Source organism: Lampetra planeri, chromosome 2, assembly GCF_965212315.1.
Source record: "Lampetra planeri chromosome 2, kcLamPlan1.2.h2, whole genome shotgun sequence".
Taxonomy (NCBI): domain Eukaryota; kingdom Metazoa; phylum Chordata; class Hyperoartia; order Petromyzontiformes; family Petromyzontidae; genus Lampetra; species Lampetra planeri.
In genome coordinates this window covers 611,851-631,829 of record NC_136108.1, presented here as the reverse complement: position 1 = coordinate 631,829, position 19,979 = coordinate 611,851, and the positions used below count along the sequence as shown (strand labels likewise).

General features: G+C 55.7%; 1 protein-coding gene across 1 annotated transcript in view; it reads left to right on the top strand.

Moving 5' to 3' along the window:
* The window catches only part of LOC144733224 (uncharacterized), a 147,863-nt gene that overhangs the window by 22,208 nt on the left and 105,676 nt on the right, over nt 1-19,979 (top strand). Inside the window, exon 9 of the mRNA XM_078615022.1 lies at nt 17,221-17,300. Within this exon, the coding sequence (XP_078471148.1) occupies nt 17,221-17,300 (80 nt within the window). The remainder of the gene's footprint in view (nt 1-17,220; nt 17,301-19,979) is intronic.

Sequence of the window (19,979 nt, the reverse complement as noted above, 5' to 3'; positions counted from 1 at the left end):
CACGCCGTGGGGTGGCCTTCGTGCGGCAGCGCATTGACAAAGAGGCACATGTTGCGTCTCCCTCGTCGTGTTCCTTGGACTTTGCGGCAGCGCCTCACGTCCATCGGGAAGTCGGCGAGGCATCTCCGCCCGGGATAAATAATTAATAAAAGGCGGCGAGAGCTGACGTCACAGACGACTTGGCGAGGTGCCTCCGACTGGGCCGTGTCCACGTGAGCCCCCCCCCTTCCCCCCAAAAAACAGTCGATTCAAGTAAGTTGAGTAATGTCTCCCACTTAGCAGAGCAGCGGCGATGTTCACGTAAGATCCATCATCTCTCGTTTCGCGGGTGTCTTCAGGGTCACTCGGGCCAGTAGCTTCAGACAGCCTAATTAGTAGCGATGTTATATTAATATTAATAAGCTTCGCTGCGGCGAATGCATCCCCCACGAGCTCCCAGCCTGAGAAAGCGCGGTTATGTAACGTCGCGTCTCCTGGAAGCGGCCCGGCCATCTGCTCCGGGTGTGATGATGCAGCTGCGCGTATTTCTTTAAACAGGTTGTTGCACACGGCTGACTGGGTGGTAATGTACATCATCATCATTAGCCATGGTCCATCAACTGCTAGATGAAGGCCTCCCCTAGCTGCCGCCTTCACCCGTGACCCTGCGGTGTAATGTTTCACCGAGCATTTGCACATGAGCAGTCATCGCTCCATCTCCTTCAGCGGATGTCTCCTCTGGACGGGTTACGTTCCTTGGCTGCCACTCAGTCATTAGCATCGAGCACGAGGCATCGTCCCTGCTAACGACGCCTTCCGCTTGGGCAGTCACGGACATCGCGATCCAGAACGTGACGATGCCATCGTGGGTGCCAGAGCCGTCGATGCCACCTGACACCTCTCCACTCCTGACACGTCATTGGACCATCAACGTCGTCAGCTGTTGGGCGGCGCGACGTCGTTGTGGCCCTGCTGCTGTGTGTCGTCACAGCTCATCAGATCTGGGAAGCTGAGCGGGAGCGAGCCTAGCGAGCACTTGCCCGGGATACGGCAGCAGGCTTTTGCCGCAAGGTGGCCAGGAGATGGCAATCAGAGCCACGGATCCATGAAGCCAAACAAACCCCTCCCGCTGCGGTGTTCCACTATCCACTACGAACATCACGGTTGAACCCAGACCCCAGGACGATTACGTGAATTGTTCAACGCGGAATCGTTAATCATATCAAGAATCTATTATTTTCATCTGCATAGTTTCGTCTATCCCATGAGTCTAAGCGTAACATTGGCAAATGAATTACAATAAAAAGTATTCGATTCCCACACAATTATATGGATACATATTGAGCGTACGAATGTATTGAACCGATGAGTCGATGTATCGTCACGAGCTGAGTCAAGTCCTCGTTGGCTCGACTCGCTGCGGAGTCGGGAGAGGAGGGGGGGGAGCCTGGGGGTGGTGGTGGTAGTAGCATCGCCACTAGGGAAACAAAGGCGGCCGGGCGTGGAGCTGACCGCACACCCCTCGCTAACAACACTTGCCCCAACAGTCTGTTATGGCTATACGGGGGACCTTTGTATTGCTATGGTAGGGGAAGTGGTGGTTGTCGTGGTTGCGGCGGTGGTCTGTGGATTGTTGTCGTCTGTGGGTTGAGGGTGGGGGCTGGGTGGCGGTGTGGGTGGGGCTGGGTGGCGGTGTGGGTGGGGGCTGGGTGGCGGTGTGAGTGGGGCTGGGTGGCGGTGTGGGTGGGGGCTGGGTGTGGGTGGGGCTGGGTGGCGGTGTGGGTGGGGGCTGGGTGGCGGTGTGAGTGGGGCTGGGTGGCGGTGTGGGTGGGGGCTGGGTGGCGGTGTGAGTGGGGCTGGGTGGCTGTGTGGGTGGGGGCTGGGTGTGGGTGGGGCTGGGTGGCGGTGTGGGTGGGGCTGGGTGGCGGGGTGGGTGGGGCTGGGTGTGGGTGGAAGTGAGGGCGGGCTGGCGGATAGTCGTGGGGGTGATGGGGGTGGGGAAGTCTGCCGCTCGAGAGAGGATGGGCGACCCCCGGGGAGAGCGACACTAATTGTTGCTGGCAGGTCCTTAGCGCTGAGACGGATGACAGCTTCGTGAGCGGGTGCGGTGAGAGGAGGGGGGGGGGAGATGAACGCCTCTGTGCTGGGTTGAAATGGGCTTAACCTTGTGCGCGTGTGTGTTCTAGGTCGACTCAGCCTCAGATGAGTACCTGGTGTGTTAACATCGCCACTGGGGAGACAAAGGCGGATGGGCGTGGTGCTGGCCACCCACTCGCTCGTGAGCCGTGTCGGCCTTCATAGGTGCTCGCTAACAGCACTTGCCCCTACAGCCCGTTAAGGCTATACGGGTATCTTCGTCTTTGCGTGGTGCGGAGCAATGAGCTGCCGAGGGGGGGGGGGTGTTTGTGTCTCTACGCCCAAGCTCCATACAAACGTTCCCCATTTAATTCCTGCCGCCGTCACCTGCCCACTTGCCTCCACCCACACACGGCACCGCGTCAACGCGACAAAGATCCCCCGTGTAGCGCACGCCGGCTGCTGGGCTAAGTGCTGTTGGCGAGCAGCACCTATGAATGATAACTTGAAGGGCGGTGTGGCCAACGCTGTGCCGACAACATCCCCGGCCGCCTTTGTCTTCCCGGTGCTGATATTTAGTCCTCGCACCGCTTACACGTGAAATGTGACCTCGGGGAGCACAGGGACGCTGCAGTCGAGTCGATGTGTGTGTGGGTTTACAGCGCAGACGCGCTCACCACTTGCGCCACCACTCTCACGCATCATCGCCGCGCCTCTCGCTGGCTCGCGAGCTCATCTCGTCCGCCTGCTCACCCGACCCACGCGCCTCCCACAGCCGTCATCGCGAACGCCGCGCAAACTAATGAAGCGGCAGCAGAGGGAGGTGGTGGATTGGCGCACTCGCTCGGCTCGCCGCCTACACCACCCCCAGCGCCCGATGCAAACCGCCAGCCCTCCTCCTACGCCACCCCATATCTGCACAAAATTGAGTTTTATTGGAGATTCAAATCGAGATGGGTGACGGGCGCGATGAGCTGCTGACAGCCTGAGCGGATGCAGATTTTATCGCGCTGGGCGGGGCTGGGGGGGCGGGGCTGAGGGGGAGGGGCTGAGGGGGAGGGGCTGAGGGGGAGGGACGGGGCTGAGGGAGGGGCGGGGGTGATGGTGGATGCTCTGACTGGGACGTTGACAGCGAAGATGACGATGACTCTGGTGATGGTGATGGTAATGCTTGTGTTGATGGTGGGGGTGATGGCGGTGGTAGTAGGTGATGGTAATGCTTGTGTTAATGGTGGTGGTGATGGTGGAAGGTGATGGTAATGCTTATGTTGATGGTGGTGGTGATGGTTGGTCAAGGTGATGGTAATCCTTGTGTTGATGATGGTGGTGATGGTGGAAGGTGATGGTGATGGTAATGCTTGTGTTGATGGTGGGGGTGATGGTGGTGGTAGTAGGTGATGGTAATGCTTGTGTTGATGGTGGGGAGCGGTAGTGTAGTGGTTAGCGCTACGCCGCGCTACGAACCCAGCGGCCCGAGTTCGATCGCTCACGGCAAACATCAGTGACGATTATCTGAACCGGTCATGGGCCACCCCTAGGTCGACTCAGCCTCAAATTAGTACATGGTGTAGTGTGTAAACATCGCCACTGAGGAGACAAAGGCGGCCGGGCGTGGTGCTGGCCACATACCCTCGTGTGCCGTGCCGGCCTTCATAGGTGCTCGCTAACTGCACTTGCCCCAACAGTCTGCTAAGGCTACACGGAGGATCTTTTTTTCTTTCTTTGGTGATGATGGTTGGTGATGGTTATGGTAATGCTTGTGTTGATGGTGGTGGTGGTGATGATGGTGGTGGCTTTAATATATTGGTGCATGTGCAGTATAATATAATTTTGGGGAAAGTCCTGTTAGCACCTATGAAGGCCGGTATGGCACATGAGCGGGCGGTGTGGCTAATGTTCACACACCGCACCGGGTACTTATTTAAGGCTGAGTCAACCTAGCGAAGGCCCAAGACCGTTCAGATAGATGGTTGCCACCAATGTCGGCCGTGGGCCGGATTCGACCACGCGTGGCTGGTTTTGTAGCACACTGCGCTAACCACTACACTACCGCTCCCCACACACATCCACAAGTACAGACACGCACACAATGCAATCGCGAAGAGAAGTCCATTAAGCCCTGAAGAAGCCACAGAGTGAGCATCAAAGAGCGGTAATTGACGCCGTGAGAACATTGAGACCCCCGCCCGCCCCTGCCGCCCTCCCACCAACTCCAAATCCACTTCGGCGAGGAGCCTCGCAGCCACCGAGCGAGCGGCGAGAGTCGATCGCGAGTCGCGCCCAGGCGCGGTGCCACCCACCCGCCCACACACACACGGGGACTCGACTCGAGGCGCTGCTGTTGACCACTCGGGACGCACCGCCTACGAGGAGCTCATCCGGTCCGTCTGTGCCGTTCGCGCGGGAATCAAAATCACCCTCCACCTGCACCACCACCACCACCACCACAGGCGTTGCCGATTCTGGTGGTGGAGAGAGGGAGGGAAGGGAGGGAAGACGAGAGGGTTGCATCGCCTGACCCCCCTCGCACCCACCAACCTCCAGAGCAGCTCTGTGATCTCAGAATGTCTGCCCCCCACCAAAAACAACACATTCCGAGCATGATACGAGCGTGCTACGAGCATGATACGAGCATGAGGCGCAACGCAATTTTGGTGCCAGCACGGCACCACCCTCAATTGAATTGGGGCTGAATTGCGCGCAATTGCTCATAACCCATCGCTCGCAATCAACCTCCGGCAATTGGTCGGTAAATTGGCGTGGCTTGGATATTTTTGGGGGGGGGGGGGGGGCTTCTCACTTCTGGTGCCGCCGGTGCAATCGGCGGTTGCACGCGGCGGAGCTGCGCAGTCTGCCCTGAGATTTGTTCAGGAGATTCGGTGCAGCGGTCCGCTGTCTGAGATGCTGAGACGTCAATTTTACGAGCGTTTTGAGAATCTCGTAGCGTGCCTGGGGATCGACGTTGCTGCAAGTGGCGAGGAAACAGAAACGGGAGGCTCGCGACTTGGGAGCGTGGTTGGACTCTCCGTTGCGAGGTGACATGCCGCAGAGAGGGCCTTGAGATTAAAGGCGTTGGAAAACACTTTTAGCGAGGGACGTGAGTGTGGAAATGAGGAATGTTTACAAGGTGCGAGATAGACCGTGTCCGTGTGAGAGCATCGCTGCTCGGCGCCGTCATTATTTTAGCGCCCACCACGGCTCGGGCTCGTTCGTGGCCCTCAGCGAATCCCTGCGTGAAGGAGAAACGTGCTCGTTGACAAGTGGATGATGCCGAGGGAGCGTGTAAATGTAATCTTACGATAATAGCGCCAGTTGTGCATTCATGGACCGTCACCGCGTCTCAAGGATTTTTCGTAAAGGTCCTCAATGGGGACGCTTTCACCGATTTCATCAAGGAGCGTTTACATCAAATTCAAGTTTTTATTTCTGCGACGAAATCGTTGCAATGTGATTCGGCTAAAATTGCGTCGTGATATTTAGTTGGTTAAACGTTCCCTCGAATAGGAAATGCGTAAATGATCGCCGATGAACCACGAGAAAACCACGAGACGACCACGTGACAACCACGAGACGATGGGAAGAGCTCGCTGCTCGCCGTCGCGATGTTCGGCACCACGTGAAACGTCGTCAAAACTCGAATTAGTTTCCTGAAGAAGCTCCCACCACATGGAGCGAAACGTCGGACACCGCGCCGAACAGCAGCAGCTGCACGACCGCGAGAAGCCACGCGGCAGCGAGAGGGAGGCCGGATCCCTGGCGCTGCGGAGAATGTTCAGCCCCGCACATTCGTCAATAACACTGTGGCCTTAAAAGAGAAAACGTCCACATAATAGGTGACGTGTTGGGTAATTGGCCTTCTTCATAGCTCATGCATCAATCGCGTATTCTGGTTTGGGTGCCATGAAGAAGGGCCATTGCTCGAAACGTCACCTGTTATCTATATACTTTTCTTCTTTAAGACCACAGTGCTGTGCTTGACGAATGCATTGCGTGTGTTTGTGTTCTGCTTGTGCACCACTGCCGACACAGTAGCAGCAGCTGCGTCACCACCACCACCATCGAATGTGTGAAGGGTGAGAAGGACGCGATTGGGCGGTTTCCGCGGGGAGGCTTCGGCGTCTCCCCTCGCACGCTGCGACCGGCCCCGTGGGCCTGGGCGGGGTTCACGGTGAGTGGAAGAAGCAACAGGAGCAGCAGCAGGAGCAGCAGCAGCAGGAGCACGAGCAGCAGCAGGAGCACGAGGAGGAGCCGCAGGACGCGCGCGCACCCCACGACGCGTCGCGCACCCCGGCCCCGGGCGGATTGGGCAGATCGCGCGTGGCGCTGCGGAGAGCGAAGAGGAGGATGAGGATGAGGAGGAGGGGGTGGGGTCGGTGACCGTCGCCGGAATCCGTCCAAAAAATTGGAGCGGCGAGAGTCGAACGTCTCTCCGACGCGTTAACGAGCCGCGCCGCTCGTTTGTGCGGAATGATGTCCGACGTTTCGCTCCCGATAATCGTGCCGAGTGATACGCGGCACAGCCCGAGAACACGGCACGATTGAGCCACGCGCGTGGGGTCGCTTCGTCATCGTAAGCGGAGGATCGTGTGGTGGTGGTGTTGTTGTGAGTGAGAGAGAGAGACGGAGACGAAGGGAGGCGGCGAGGTGCAGGCAGCGACATTAGGCGGGTGGCAGCGCGAGGCAGGTTGCACGATTCGCATTGGGAGGACGAGAGAGGAGGGAGAGCGCACGGAGAGACAATTAGAGAAGGGGGGAGACATTGGACGTGCGAGAGAGTGAGAGAGTGAGAGATAATGAAAGCATTTGAGTTGGTGGTGAAAGAGAGGATCGAGTGGGAGGGGAATGAAGGGGATGAGGGATGAGAGAATGAGCGACGCGATGGCTTCGATCCCCGGAGGTCCTGGGCACGGAGGCGCTAGACCAATTCCAAATGTGAGAAGGTGGTGGGGGGCGGGGGGCGGTGGGCAGCCGTGGCTCGTCGCTGGCAGGGGCGTCTCGCTCGGGCGACGGGGGGGGGGGGTAGAAACGGGAGCCCCGTCGCACACAAACAGCGAGAGGAGTCGTGGCGACTGCAACACGCACGCACGCACACACACACACGCACACACACACACACGCACACACACACGCACACACACACACACGCACACACACACGCACACACACACACACGCACACACACACGCACACACACACGCACACACACACACACGCACACACACACACACGCACACACACACACGCACACACACACGCACACACACACGCACGCACGCACGCACACACACACGCACACACACACACACGCACACACGCACACACACACACACGCGCACACACACGCACGCACACACGCACGCGCACGCACACACACACACGCACACACACGTCTGTGTGTCTGCTGTCGCTGAGACACTGAGACTCCATCGCCACCAACACCCAGGGACGTGTCAAGTGAAGCGTATTTTGTTTCACTGAGTGAGAACTCAAGAGACTGGGGTAGGAGTCGCATCTGCAGGAGTGACCTGGGTTGTTACCAAAATGACGACAGCAAAAACAAAGTCCTGGGCGGCCAATGCGCGCCGAGAGGCAGCAGTGCGTCTGCGTGCGGGAGGGCTCGCGCGGAGAGCCACGTACGTACAGCGATCAGCACACGGAGTGTGCGATTATTCGTTGTCTTAGTTCCTCGGTGTTGTGTAATTAGCTCAGGGGAGCCCAGCAGCCACATGGTTAGGCCCTTCCCTCCCATTAGCCTTAGGCCCCTCATAACCCTAATCCGTTCCCTGGGTGGGGCGGGTAACTCATACTATCCAAACAGACAGCTTCAATAACCCATTACCGCGCTGACCTTCCCTGATCATCTCGCAACTGAAGCCTACAACTCCTGCTATTCGCAGGCAGTCTGCCATGCAGGTACGAAGCAGGCTCAAGCCCGCTGCGCATCTGAGATTCGACGGGATGTTTGTGAAGGCGTTGATGAGCGCCCGCGGTTCCGAGGAGAGCAAACGCCAGAAGCAGCAGTAGCAGCAGTAGAACCAGAAGCCGCAGAATAGACGTGGCAGGAACAGCAGCAGCAGCTGAAGCAGCAACGCTGCTTTGTTGCGCTGTCGAGCTCTCAGGCCAAGCCTCCGATCGCAGATAAGGGCCCTGATGACTTTCTGTGACATTGACTGAGCTTCGCAAGGAAATCGCATTGGCATCAGAGGACCTTTTTGTCCTAGCTTCAGGGCCAAAGTCTGCTTTTGAAAACATTCGCTCTGACAAGACTGAGAAATATGAAAACCCTCGGCTTAACAAAGCGAACAGCACCTGGCCAGACGCGTGCTCTCTCACCAGCCCTGCTGAGGCCAATCCTACTTACCGTTGTTCTCGGAACCGGTGAAAATAATGGGGATACAAACGTGATGTATTTATCCCTGGAAAATACCACCGAGACTCGAGACTCCTTTATATAACGATAAGTGGGCCGTGCATTGAGATGCTTCGGTGATTCATTAATTTTATATTTTGCTTGTGGGAAGAGACTGAAGGCGCCGGTGGAAGTCCGCTAGACGCCGACCCCGAGGTCACCGCGAATGGGTTCACATCCATCTGTGCATTGTGCAAGAAAGACAGAGTTCCCCCCCCCCCCTAGGACAAGCGCATGGTGGTCCCCTTGCCCGAGGTGACCATCACGACTCATCATTTGCCTACATTTGTTGTCGCGGTGGCCGCAGAGGACCACAATGCACTTCGTCAGGACATGCCGATGTCTGTTCGCGTAAGGCAACATCCGGCGGCGCGCTGTCCGGGGGGGGTGTCTCATCATTTACAGATCTTACAAACGGGCCTACGAACCCACTTACCGTACTGCCAGCATTATCGTTATCTCGCACCCCTGGCGGGTTCGGGAGTTGAAAAAAAAATCCCCGATCCACCGATCTTCGCCTGCACAGTGCGGGATCACAGCCGCACGTGTGCACGCACGGCGGACTCTTCCCGTGTCGAAAAGAGCTTCACGGCTCATCGGTTTCCTCCACCTATAAAACTAATATTCAGATGTACAAACATGGTGCGGGACTGCGGCGCGTTTCCGGATTGTGTGCCACGTGTTGTCTGGCATGATGTCCGACGTTTCGCTCCACGTGCTGGGAACATGTTCAGGAATTGAAGCACCGTTTGTTGAAGGCACTCGCAGCGTGTGGAGCAAAACGTCGGACATCGTGCCGATGGACGGGCAACTGGGACGGGAACTTGGGGCGGGTACCTGCGACGTCCCAGGCGAGTTGGGTAGCGAGGAAGGAGCCGGCATGGAGATTCTTGCTTTTGGGGATTCTCGTTCCAGAAGGTTTCTGTGTTGCAAAAGTACTAGAATTGTAAACGTTGTGGGTTTACTCTCCAACACACCGCAGTGTTGAACTCGTAACTAATTAGCACGTTTTCTTTCCGTGGTAAACCTGACTAATCGGCTGTCGGTTGGTGGCGGGTTTAAGGATGCATTTATATTTACGCGACCTAACCCCAAAAACATCTGTTATGAGTAAAATACGAATTGAAATTGTTTTATGAGGAGTGTTCACAATTCTATTAATCTCTTTTTCAACACGTCTTTTTTTTCGTAATAAAATTAATGTCCAGAGAACTTACTTCTGGATGTTTAATTTAACTCGTGTTTTTTTAAACGTTTAAGAATTTGTTCTTGAACTATCACCGTTAATGAAAAACGTTCCCAGGTTATTAGAGGATTGCAAAATGATTAATGTTATTTGCGATAATAGTTTTCTTTCATAAAATATTGCGCTTTTTTTCCTCTCGTATCTTAAGAAGTGAACTCACTACTGTAATCATGTACAGATCGTTATGTAAATTTGCGAGATGCGATTCTCTGCTGCTCGGTGGGTATCTGCATACGTGGGTGGGCACATATATGGATTTGTAGGTAAGTGGGTAGATGGGTCTGTTAGTCGGTGCGTAAGTCGATGGGTGGCATGGTAGGTCGATGGGTGCCGTAGGTGTCTGGGTGGGCAGGTGTATCCAGCAGGTGGGTAGGTAGGCAGATGAGTGTGTGCATAGCTACTGTGTGGGTGAGTTTCTGAGTGGATCGGTAGGTGCATATGAAGGTGCTTGAGCGGGTCCGTGTAGGTATGTGTGAATCGGTACGTCGGTAGTAAGTGCGTGGATACGTGGGTGCGTGGGGACGTTCATGGGTGGTGGTGAGCCCAACGGTGGCAGTGGAGAGGTAGGATGAGTAGGGGGCATTGAGGAGGGGAGGGGGGGGGCTTGGTGGCGCGATTGGCAGAGCCCGGCTGGAGTGCTTGATTAAATGTGACTCGGCTTTCCAGAGACAAGGCGCTGCGGTGTGAAATCAATCAGACAGCCTGTCAGCGTGCGCGCGGTCACACTTAAGCACCGCGCTGAAAATGGATTTGGAGGCATAGATAAACATTGCCTCCCAACTACGGCGACTCATCCCTCCCGTGCCACCGGGCCCTCCCCCGCCTGCACCTCCCACTCAAACGCGGCACGGGGAAGAGACGGGCGGCCTCGGCGAGCCAGGCCACCGAGCGTTTGTTTAACCCCGACGGCGACGGCGACGACGACGGCGGCGGCCTCCGTTTCGTTTGCTCTTCGCCGCGGCCTGCCCGGTGCTGCCTGGTGCGGCCACGCCACGAGGCGGTGCGGGGTGCGGCTCGGGCAGCTCTCGCTCGCCCTGGGATCTCCCTTCCTTCCCTTCCCTTTCCTTCCACGTCTCCCGTCGCAATGGTGCCCAGTTCGTCGGCAACACATCTCGCTAAATCCCAGCCTTTGCAGATTTCCGATGCGGCTCGCGCTGAAGAATTGGAGCGGGCAGGCTTTATTGCGGCTCGGGTAATCCCGTCTGATGTGTTGTAAATAGGTTTGTAAGCTGTTTTTGTTGCTGGCAAGCTGAGATCAGCCTCGGCTGTGGATTTGGAGAAACGCGCCGCATGCAAAGTGTCGGCGCGGTGAGTCGCCAGCAGGGAAAGTGGGCGGGGGAGGGGGTGATAGAGTGGGGAGTGGAGTGTCGGGGCTGGGAAGTCGTGGGGTGAGTTTGGTGGTGGGGGGGAGAGGTACAGAGGAGGGAAGCGATGAGAGGGCGATGGAGAAAATGTGTTTTGTGTAACGTCATGCAGAGGTGAAAATTTGCTAACATCTCGAAACGTTGGAACAATTTGTTCTTTGCCGTACACATTCAGGAATTGTTTTCCTTGATCACTTTTAAAAGCGTCCTGCGAGGACGAGTCGCGCGCAATCCCGCGGCAGCCGGAGGAGCTCGTGAAATGCGTTCCTTACCGCGGGGGCGGGGGGTCTGGACGACACCCCCTCTGCTATTTCCTCACAGCAACGATTCCACCGGTGATTGATGGCACGGCAGAATTGTCTCGGCTGCGACCACCGCGGTTCGAGCCCTGGGCGAGTATCTCTCTGTCCCCGATCCCTCGCTCCAGCTCGCGAGACCCACGGGCCGAGTTGAATTGCCAATCGCTCCACGGTGGGGTGGAGTGCGCGTGGCTTGCCGAACGCCGACAAAACGCCCGCTGTTTGCGTTGCCGTTCTGCAGGAATGCGACAATGGTTGGGCCTTGCAAGTACTCGCCCCTACCATAGGAATGTGGAATGACCGCCACCTGCCTCGGCAGGCAGCGTGTGATGACGCTGCCAGTAAGCTGAGCCACGGCGACGCGGGGTGCGGGTGGACCGCTGGGCCCTGAGGCCCTGCACGCGAAGGGCCGTGGCGGGTGATGGGAAGCCGCTTCCCGTCCTTGAAATTATTTCGCACCGTACGAAGCCGACCGTGCTGATCGGTGGTGCGGGGGGTGGTGCGGGGGGTGGGGAGGGGGGCATCGAGTCGCGGGCTTCCAGGGGAGCGCGAACGACAGTCCACGATGCGCGACCACCGGTAGAGCGGTGCCGCAGAGCTTCACGGCACTGCACAGCCACGGAGCCGGCGAGCCGAGTTCGATTCCCGGCCACGGCTAACATCAGTCTCGAGGGATACCTGAACCGGTCTTGGTTCCTCCCCGCCCCCTTCGTCAACCCGCAGTGACCAGCGTGGCGAAATATGGTCAAACAACCCCCACGACCGGCACGGCACGGAGTGGCCTTCATCCAGCAGCGGATTGACAAAGCACCGCACGTTCGTATTGTTATTCATCTCAGATGCACGCACGGTGCTTCTGTTCAGCTGCATCTCTTGTCGTCACAAGTGATACGAGATGTATTGATCACATCTACGGAATGCTCACAGGCCCTTGGGATGACACCCGTTGGGTTGCACTCCTTCGTCGAGGAGGCAGGCCGCTCTTCTTCTCTTTCTTTTCTACAGTTACATGCTAATCCCTCATTAACATCATGACAACCCCTCACATTAACATCATGCTAATCCCTCATTAACATCATGACAACCCCTCACATTAACATCATGCTAATCCCTCATTAACATCATGACAACCCCTCACATTAACATCATGCTAATCCCTCATTAACATCATGACAACCCCTCACATTAACATCATGCTAATCCCTCATTAACATCATGACAACCCCTCACATTAACATCATGCTAATCCCTCATTAACATCATGACAACCCCTCACATTAACATCATGCTAACCCCTCACATTAACATCATGCTAATCTCTCACATTAACATCATGACAACCCCTCACATTAACATCATGCTAATCTCTCACATTAACATCATGCTAACCCCTCACATTAACATCATGCTAATCTCTCACATTAACATAGCCACTTCTGTGCCCTCGTTTAGGAGGCCGCTCTCCTATCTTACAGTTACATGCTGATTTCTCACATTAACTTCACTAGCCCCAGCCACTTTTTTATGACCCTTGAGCTACACCCATTTCAAACCTTTTAAAACAGTCTGCCTCAGCAGCAGACCACGCTTTCCCACCTGATGATGGACGCTTGTGTTGCGCCCGAAACGTCGTGATTTATTTTATTTTATACCTACGTGACTTTACCGAAAGAACAAAAGAGTATGGATTTCTGCAGTCACGAAAGCTTCAAATCAAGATTGAACCGCGGTATTCGTTGAAACAAACACAAACGCTGCACTCGTCTTGACCTCCTTGTGTCTCGCCAGCAGAGTGATGCTGTTTAACAAACGCTGCTGGACTGCCAGATGTTCTCGTCTTTAACGCGGCTCAGCCTGGCACAAAAAGCAAACTCGTATAGGATCTCATTCGGCGATGCCGTGCCACGTTGTTTGTAAGAAGGGAAATAATTATTAGACTTCCGTCCGTCTTTGTTTTTTCACGTAAAATATTTTCATGTTCATCAGCCGATTGGTATTTCGGACTTTTGGTGTCCCGCAGCATTTACTTAAACGCGATCATTGACATTAGTTTATTGTATAAATGTTGAACCTCTTTCGCACCGTACGTAACCAACTGTGATAATCGGAGGTGCGGGGGGAAGGACAACAAACTATACACAAAAAGAAGTTCTGAAGAATGTTTTTGTTCAATCTAGATGATTATTTAAAAGTGCACAGCTCTAGTGGCTTCCTAATATCGGAAGGAAGAGCGTTCCAGACGGCCGCAGAAGCGCATTTGAAAGCGCGCGATGCGGTGGCCGTCTTTGTTCGATGGTGAGCCGAAAACCGCTGCGAGGATGACCGGAGTTTGCGTGATTATGGTTAATTCTACTTGACGAGACCATCAATGTATTGTGGTTTATTTTTGACGTATGATAACAGACATAATATATGTAAATAAATTACATCCATTGCTATGAGAAGTCTTTGCGAGAGAGTCCTGCTCGTGTTTTTTAAATGTTTGCTTTCAGCAGCAGCAGCAGCAGCTATAATTGAAAGTGAAGTTGTGGTGATTATTTTTGCAGCTGTCACAAGATGGCCCAGCGTTGACGAGGGGTTTGTAGGGAAACTTGAAAAGCCGCCACGGCACCAACAGCTTAGTGTCCTTTCTGTAGTGTCACATCTTCCGTGATGTAACGGCGGGGGGTTGGAATTGCATTACGTTTTTTATTATTCTTCGTCTTCTCAGACTTGTTTTTTTAAACCTTCTCAAATCCATACACGGATGCCTGCATCTGCATTCTCGCAGCCATACGTAAGCTGCGTCGCTCGTTCCCCACTCGTTCCCCGTTCGTTCCCCACGTGTTACCCGCTCGTTCCCCACGTGTTACCCACGTGTTCACCACGTGTTCCCCACGTGTTCCCCACGTGTTACCCACGTGTTCCCCACGTGTTCCCTACGTGTTCCCCACGTGTTCCCCACGTGTTACCCACTCGTTCCCCGCGTGTTCCCCACGTGTTCCCCACGTGTTACCCACTCGTTCCCCACGTGTTCCCCACGTGTTCCCCACGTGTTCCCCACGTGTTCCCTACGTGTTCCCCACGTGTTCCCCACGTGTTACCCACTCGTTCCCCGCGTGTTCCCCACGTGTTCCCCATGTGTTCCCCACGTGTTCCCCACGTGTTACCCACTCGTTCCCCACGTGTTCCCCACGTGTTCCCCACGTGTTCCCTACGTGTTCCCCACGTGTTCCCCACGTGTTACCCACTCGTTCCCCACGTGTTCCCCACGTGTTCCCCACTCGTTCCCCACTCGTTCCCCACGTGTTACCCACTCGTTCCCCACGTGTTCCCCACGTGTTCCCCACGTGTTACCCACGTGTTACCCACTCGTTCCCCACGTGTTCCCCACGTGTTCCCCACGTGTTCCCCACGTGTTACCCACGTGTTACCCACTCGTTCCCCACGTGTTCCCCACGTGTTACCCACGTGTTACCCACTCGTTCCCCGCGTGTTCCCCGCGTGTTCCCGGCGCGTTCCCCGCGTGTTCCCAGCGCGTTCCAGGCGCGTTCCCCACGTGTTCCCGGCGTGTTACCCACGTGTTCCCCACGTATTACCCGCTCGTTCCCCACGTGTTACCCGCTCGTTCCCCACGTGTTCTCCGCGTGTTCCGCGCGCGTTCACCGCAAGGTCCCCTCTGGTTTCCCGCACATTGCCTCCCCAACGATAACCGAGTAAATGTATAAAGACACCATCATCAGCAGCATCCATGGTCTATCCACTGCTGGGTGAAGGCCTCCTAGCCCTCACCACCTCACACGTGGTTCTCCGTTGTAACAATCCACCCAGCATCTGCACACGAGCCGCTGATTCCATTGCTCCATCTCCTCGGTGGTCGTTCTCTCTCACACGCTTGGCTAACACCCCGTCACTGCTCTCGACCATCATCCGTTGCGGTGCCACGTGCCGTGTCCAAGCCCATCCCATTCACTTTCCTTAACAGTTTGAATGATGCCGCAATCTCCGCTAAAGCACACCATGCTGGTAGTTGTAGTGATAACAGAACAGAGTGGTGCATAAACTTTGGAAGATCCCCTCCCCGCCTCCAGAGCGAATTATGAAAATTGTTACTGTCTCAGCCTTCAAGGCACATTGAGAGCGTCATACTTGCTCAATGAGCCATTCTCCTTGGTTGGCTTGTGTGTAATGGACCTCAATGTTAATTTGTAAAAGGCACTCAGGAAATGTAACGACGGTGATGATTTTTTTTTCTACCAAAGCCTGTCCGGCTTTGCCTGTCCGGCTTTGGTAAGCGCTGTGCTACGGATTTCGGCTCGCAAGGTTGCGACTTCGAGTTCGAATCCCACACGGGAGGGGGAGGGGGTGATGGCTGGGGGTGACTCCGTTCGGCGGTCTGTCTGCAGCCTGGGGTTTGCGGGGCCCCCTAGTTCGCCACCCACCGTGACATACATAATTCATGCTTACTAATCTTACTACTAATCTTACTACTAATCTTACTACTAATCTCCTGTGGTGAAATGCAAATTGAGTCGCGACTCGCTGTGTGCCTGATGATTGCTAAACACGTCTTGAGGGACGATTCAAATTAAGATGTGAATCTCGTGTGTGTGTCCGTGTGTACGTGTGTGTGTCCGTGTGTACCTGTGTGTGTCCGTGTGTACGTGTGTGTGTCCGTGTGTACGTGTGTGTGTGTCCGTGTGTACGTGTGTGTGTGTCCGTGTGTGTCCGTGTGTACGTGTGTGTGTGTCCGTGTGTACGTGTGTGTGTACGTGTGTGCCCGTGTGTACGTGTGTGTGTCCATGTGTCCGTGTGTGTGTCCGTGTGTCCGTGCGTGTGTGTACGTGTGTGTGTGCCCGTGTGTACGTGTGTGTGTCCGTGTGTCCGTGTGTGTGTCCGTGTGTGTGTGTCCGTGTGTGTACGTGCGTGTGTACGTGTGTCCGTGTGTGTGTACGTGTGTGTGTCCGTGTGTATGTGTCCGTGTGTGTCCGTGTGTCCATGCGTGTGTACGTGTGTCCGTGTGCATGTGCGTGTGTACGTGTGTCCGTGTGCACGTGTGTGTACGTACGTGTGTACGTGCGTGACCCATAAGGGGAGAGCGGCAGTGTAGCAGTTACTGCATTGCGCTTGGAACCTGGCCACCCCAGTTCGATTCCCGCTCATGGCCAACACCAGTTACCATTATCTGAACCGGTCCTGGGCCTCGGCTAGGTCGACTCAGCCTCAAACGAGTACCTGGTGCGATGTGCAAACATCGCCACTGGATAGATAAAGACGGCCGTGCTTGATGTTGGCCACACCACCCCTTATGTCCCATGCCGGCCTTAGCAATAGGTGCTCGCTAACAGCCTGTGCAGGCTTTATGGGGGTGTTGGACAGGTTCTGACAAGCGGAAGAGGAAACAAAAGTGGAACGTTTGTTTGTATGTTTGTATGTTGTATGCAAGTATATTGAACTTCTTTCGCATCGTACGCAGCCAACCGTGCTTATCGGGAACGGGCGGGGAACGTGTGTCCCGGCGCTGGATCCGTGTTCCCTTTCCTCCAAACTACTGCTGACTTGACCTCGCCTTGACCTCGTCCTGACCTCGCCTTGACCTCGCTTTGACCTCGCCTTGACCTCGCCTTGGCCTCGCTTTGACCTCGCCTTGACCTCGCCATCACCTCGCCCTGACCTCGCCTTGACCTCGCTTTGACCTCGCCTTGACCTCGCCTTGACCTCGCCTTGGCCTCGCCCTGACCTCGCCGTGACCTCGCCTTGACCTCGCCTTGACCTCGCCTTGGCCTCGCCCTGACCTCGCCGTGACCTCGCCTTGACCTCGCCGTCCGCCCCCTTGCCCCGTGGTGCGCTGCCGTGCGACGCATGCAGTGTGGCCGGGGCGGCTGTGGCCTTCCAGCTGGGTGGCGACCTCAGCGGCGCGTCGCTCGGCGCCGTGGCCAACTCTGCAGGTGAGTGGCGCGGGGGGCCCAGGTCGCCACAGAGTCCACGTCGTCGCGCCTTCTCCGCACCCGCCACCCGCGTGCCCGTGAGGACAGGGATTGTGCGAGCGTGGCGACACGCACGCGCCTCTACCGGATTACACGACGCACTCCCGCGCTCCCGTCTTTACAATGCAGGGTTAAAGTTACAGTTTTATTATCTGGAGGATTCGGTAATTATTATGATGACCGTATCTGGAGATTTGTTTCGCGTGTGTGTGCGCGAGTCGGGCTGTCCAACGTTCGTTTGGCGACGTGGCGGTGTTGACCTCTCGCGGGAATCCCTCCCCGGCCGTCCGTGCTGTCAGCTCCCTGTTCGAGTCGAGGCTCTCCACCTTCCTCTCTCTCCTCTGCCTGTGACCAACTTCATTCTCTCTCTCTAAAGCAAATATTCTGACTGTATCTGTGCACCTGCGGTCGCGTTCATCTGCTATTTAAGTCCACATTGTATTGCACAGTCCCGTACGCAGAGCCAATACTGTGACATCGCTGGAGTGCTATAAAGGAATTCGTTGTGATTTTTATTATTTTCTAAGGGGAGCCGAGTGTAACAGTCCCCAAGACCTACAGCGTGGGGAGGCCGTCATCCAGCAGTGGATTAACGAAGCTGCTGCGATTGATTGTGACGGCGTTCTTCTTATCTAGGGCACTTCATTGATAGGAAGGAGGCAGTGAATGAATCATAGGCAGAGGATAAGAGGCAGGCCTGGAGCCTGGACGAGCAGGGGCAGGGAGCCAACAGCACGGACGGTGGAGGAGTTCCATCCTGCAGCAGCAGCAGCAGCGTAGAGCGGCGACCTCCCACCGAGTCGATGTGACTGGGAGGCTTTAGCAGAGCGCCACGTTTGCTGTTGAGGGCAGCGGAGTGAGCTGAGAGGTCGGCAGGGGCAGCTCTGTGGATGGAATCACGTACTCAAGGTTCGTAATCTTCGAGAAAACAAACCATTGCAATTATAATTGTTTTTATCGAAGCGAAATGTGAGTGAGAAGAGTGGTCTGGGCAGGCGGCTCGCGCGAGCCAAGGGCACAACTAAAACGCCGAGCGCGCGGTGGCCGTCGGCGTCGTCGTCGGGCCGAGTGGCGGTGCCTGGGCGTGTATAGGGGTTCACAAACAGGGGTAGGGGCTGTTGGGGTACACAGACAGAGGTAGGGGTACACAGACAGGGGTAGGGCTGGTAGGGGTACACAGACAGGGGTAGGGGTACACAGACAGGGGTAGGGGCTGGTAGGGGTACACCGACAGGGGTAGGGGTTCACAGACAGGGGTAGGGGCTGTAGGGGTACACAGACAGGGGTAGGGGCTGGTAGGGGTACACCGACAGGGGTAGGGGTTCACAGACAGGGGTAGGGGCTGTAGGGGTACAGAACAACCACTGAACTCGAGCAGGAAGCACGTGGCATTTTGTCGTGTACACGGCACTCACGTGAGGCTTCGTAAACAACTATTGAAGACGACAGCACCACCCACCCCCACCACCCCCGCCCCCCGTGTCGCCCCCCCCCCCCCCCGCAGTGCTCGCTGCGCCCTCCGTGCGCGCCGCCCGCTCGCCGGCATCAGCGCAGCGCCGGTAACGAGGAGGAGGAGGCTCCTCTCGCCTCCTCGCTTTGCCGAATCGGTCCGCGGCATTTCAGTTTAGACTGACGGACAAAACGCCACAGTCACGCACGAGGCTCGCCTCCAATTACCCTCGTGGCGGGCTAGCTCGGGGGGGCTACTGAAGGGGTTGGTGCGGGTTTCTAACCGGGACCGCCGCGACGCGGAGATCGGAGAGCCCCGCGCCTCCTGTGCCCCTTGGTCGATCGATTCCGAGTGGGAACGCAATCAGCCCCCTGCCTGGGACGCCTCTGATGCGATCGTTAGTTGGTGGTGGTGGCCGTGCCGATGCCTCGTTGTCGTGCGGGTTTTTGTCTCTCTCGCGTTTGTTTGGCAATCCCATCACACGAAGTGTGACTATGGCCAGGATGGGCAATGGTGAGCCGATACGCATCGGTTCGCTGCCTTGGCATATATTATCACGCTCGTGATACACGCAGCGAATCGAGCGTGCAAAAAACGGTTATTTATGATCTATTCAAAATATATGGAATTGATATACTGATGCAGGCGAATGACGCAAACCAATATATATATAAATACGGAACATATTAAAGCAATGCAAATGAGACGGTAAAAAACAAACCAAGACAAATAATCGATTTTTGAATGGAATCACAAACCGGAACCCTGAAATTTGTTTTTATTGGATTGTGAGTTGGGCCAGATTGCCACGCACACGCATATGTGTTGTCGTGATTGTCCATGTCGCATGGCTGATGCTCGCCATGTCTAAACCCACCATAATAATAATCATTATCATGCCCTTTATTTATCCAAGAAAACTTTACTGATTCCTAAGAATGTCTTTCCGCAGGGACAGTTTCTGACAAATTTTCAGCAGTGCTCTCGGCGATGTAAAAGGTCGCGTTCCGACAAAGTAACAGCGCCGCTCGCTCCAAGCAGCTTCGCGTGGCATTCTTCTCCATTGGTGGTGGCCTTGAGCCAACAGTGGGAATTCCACATCCATATGGATAGGAAAGGGGACAGGTCCGTCCGCACGATAGCTACAATTGCATGGTCACTCTGTGCACCCTTGCAAACGAGGGGATTTT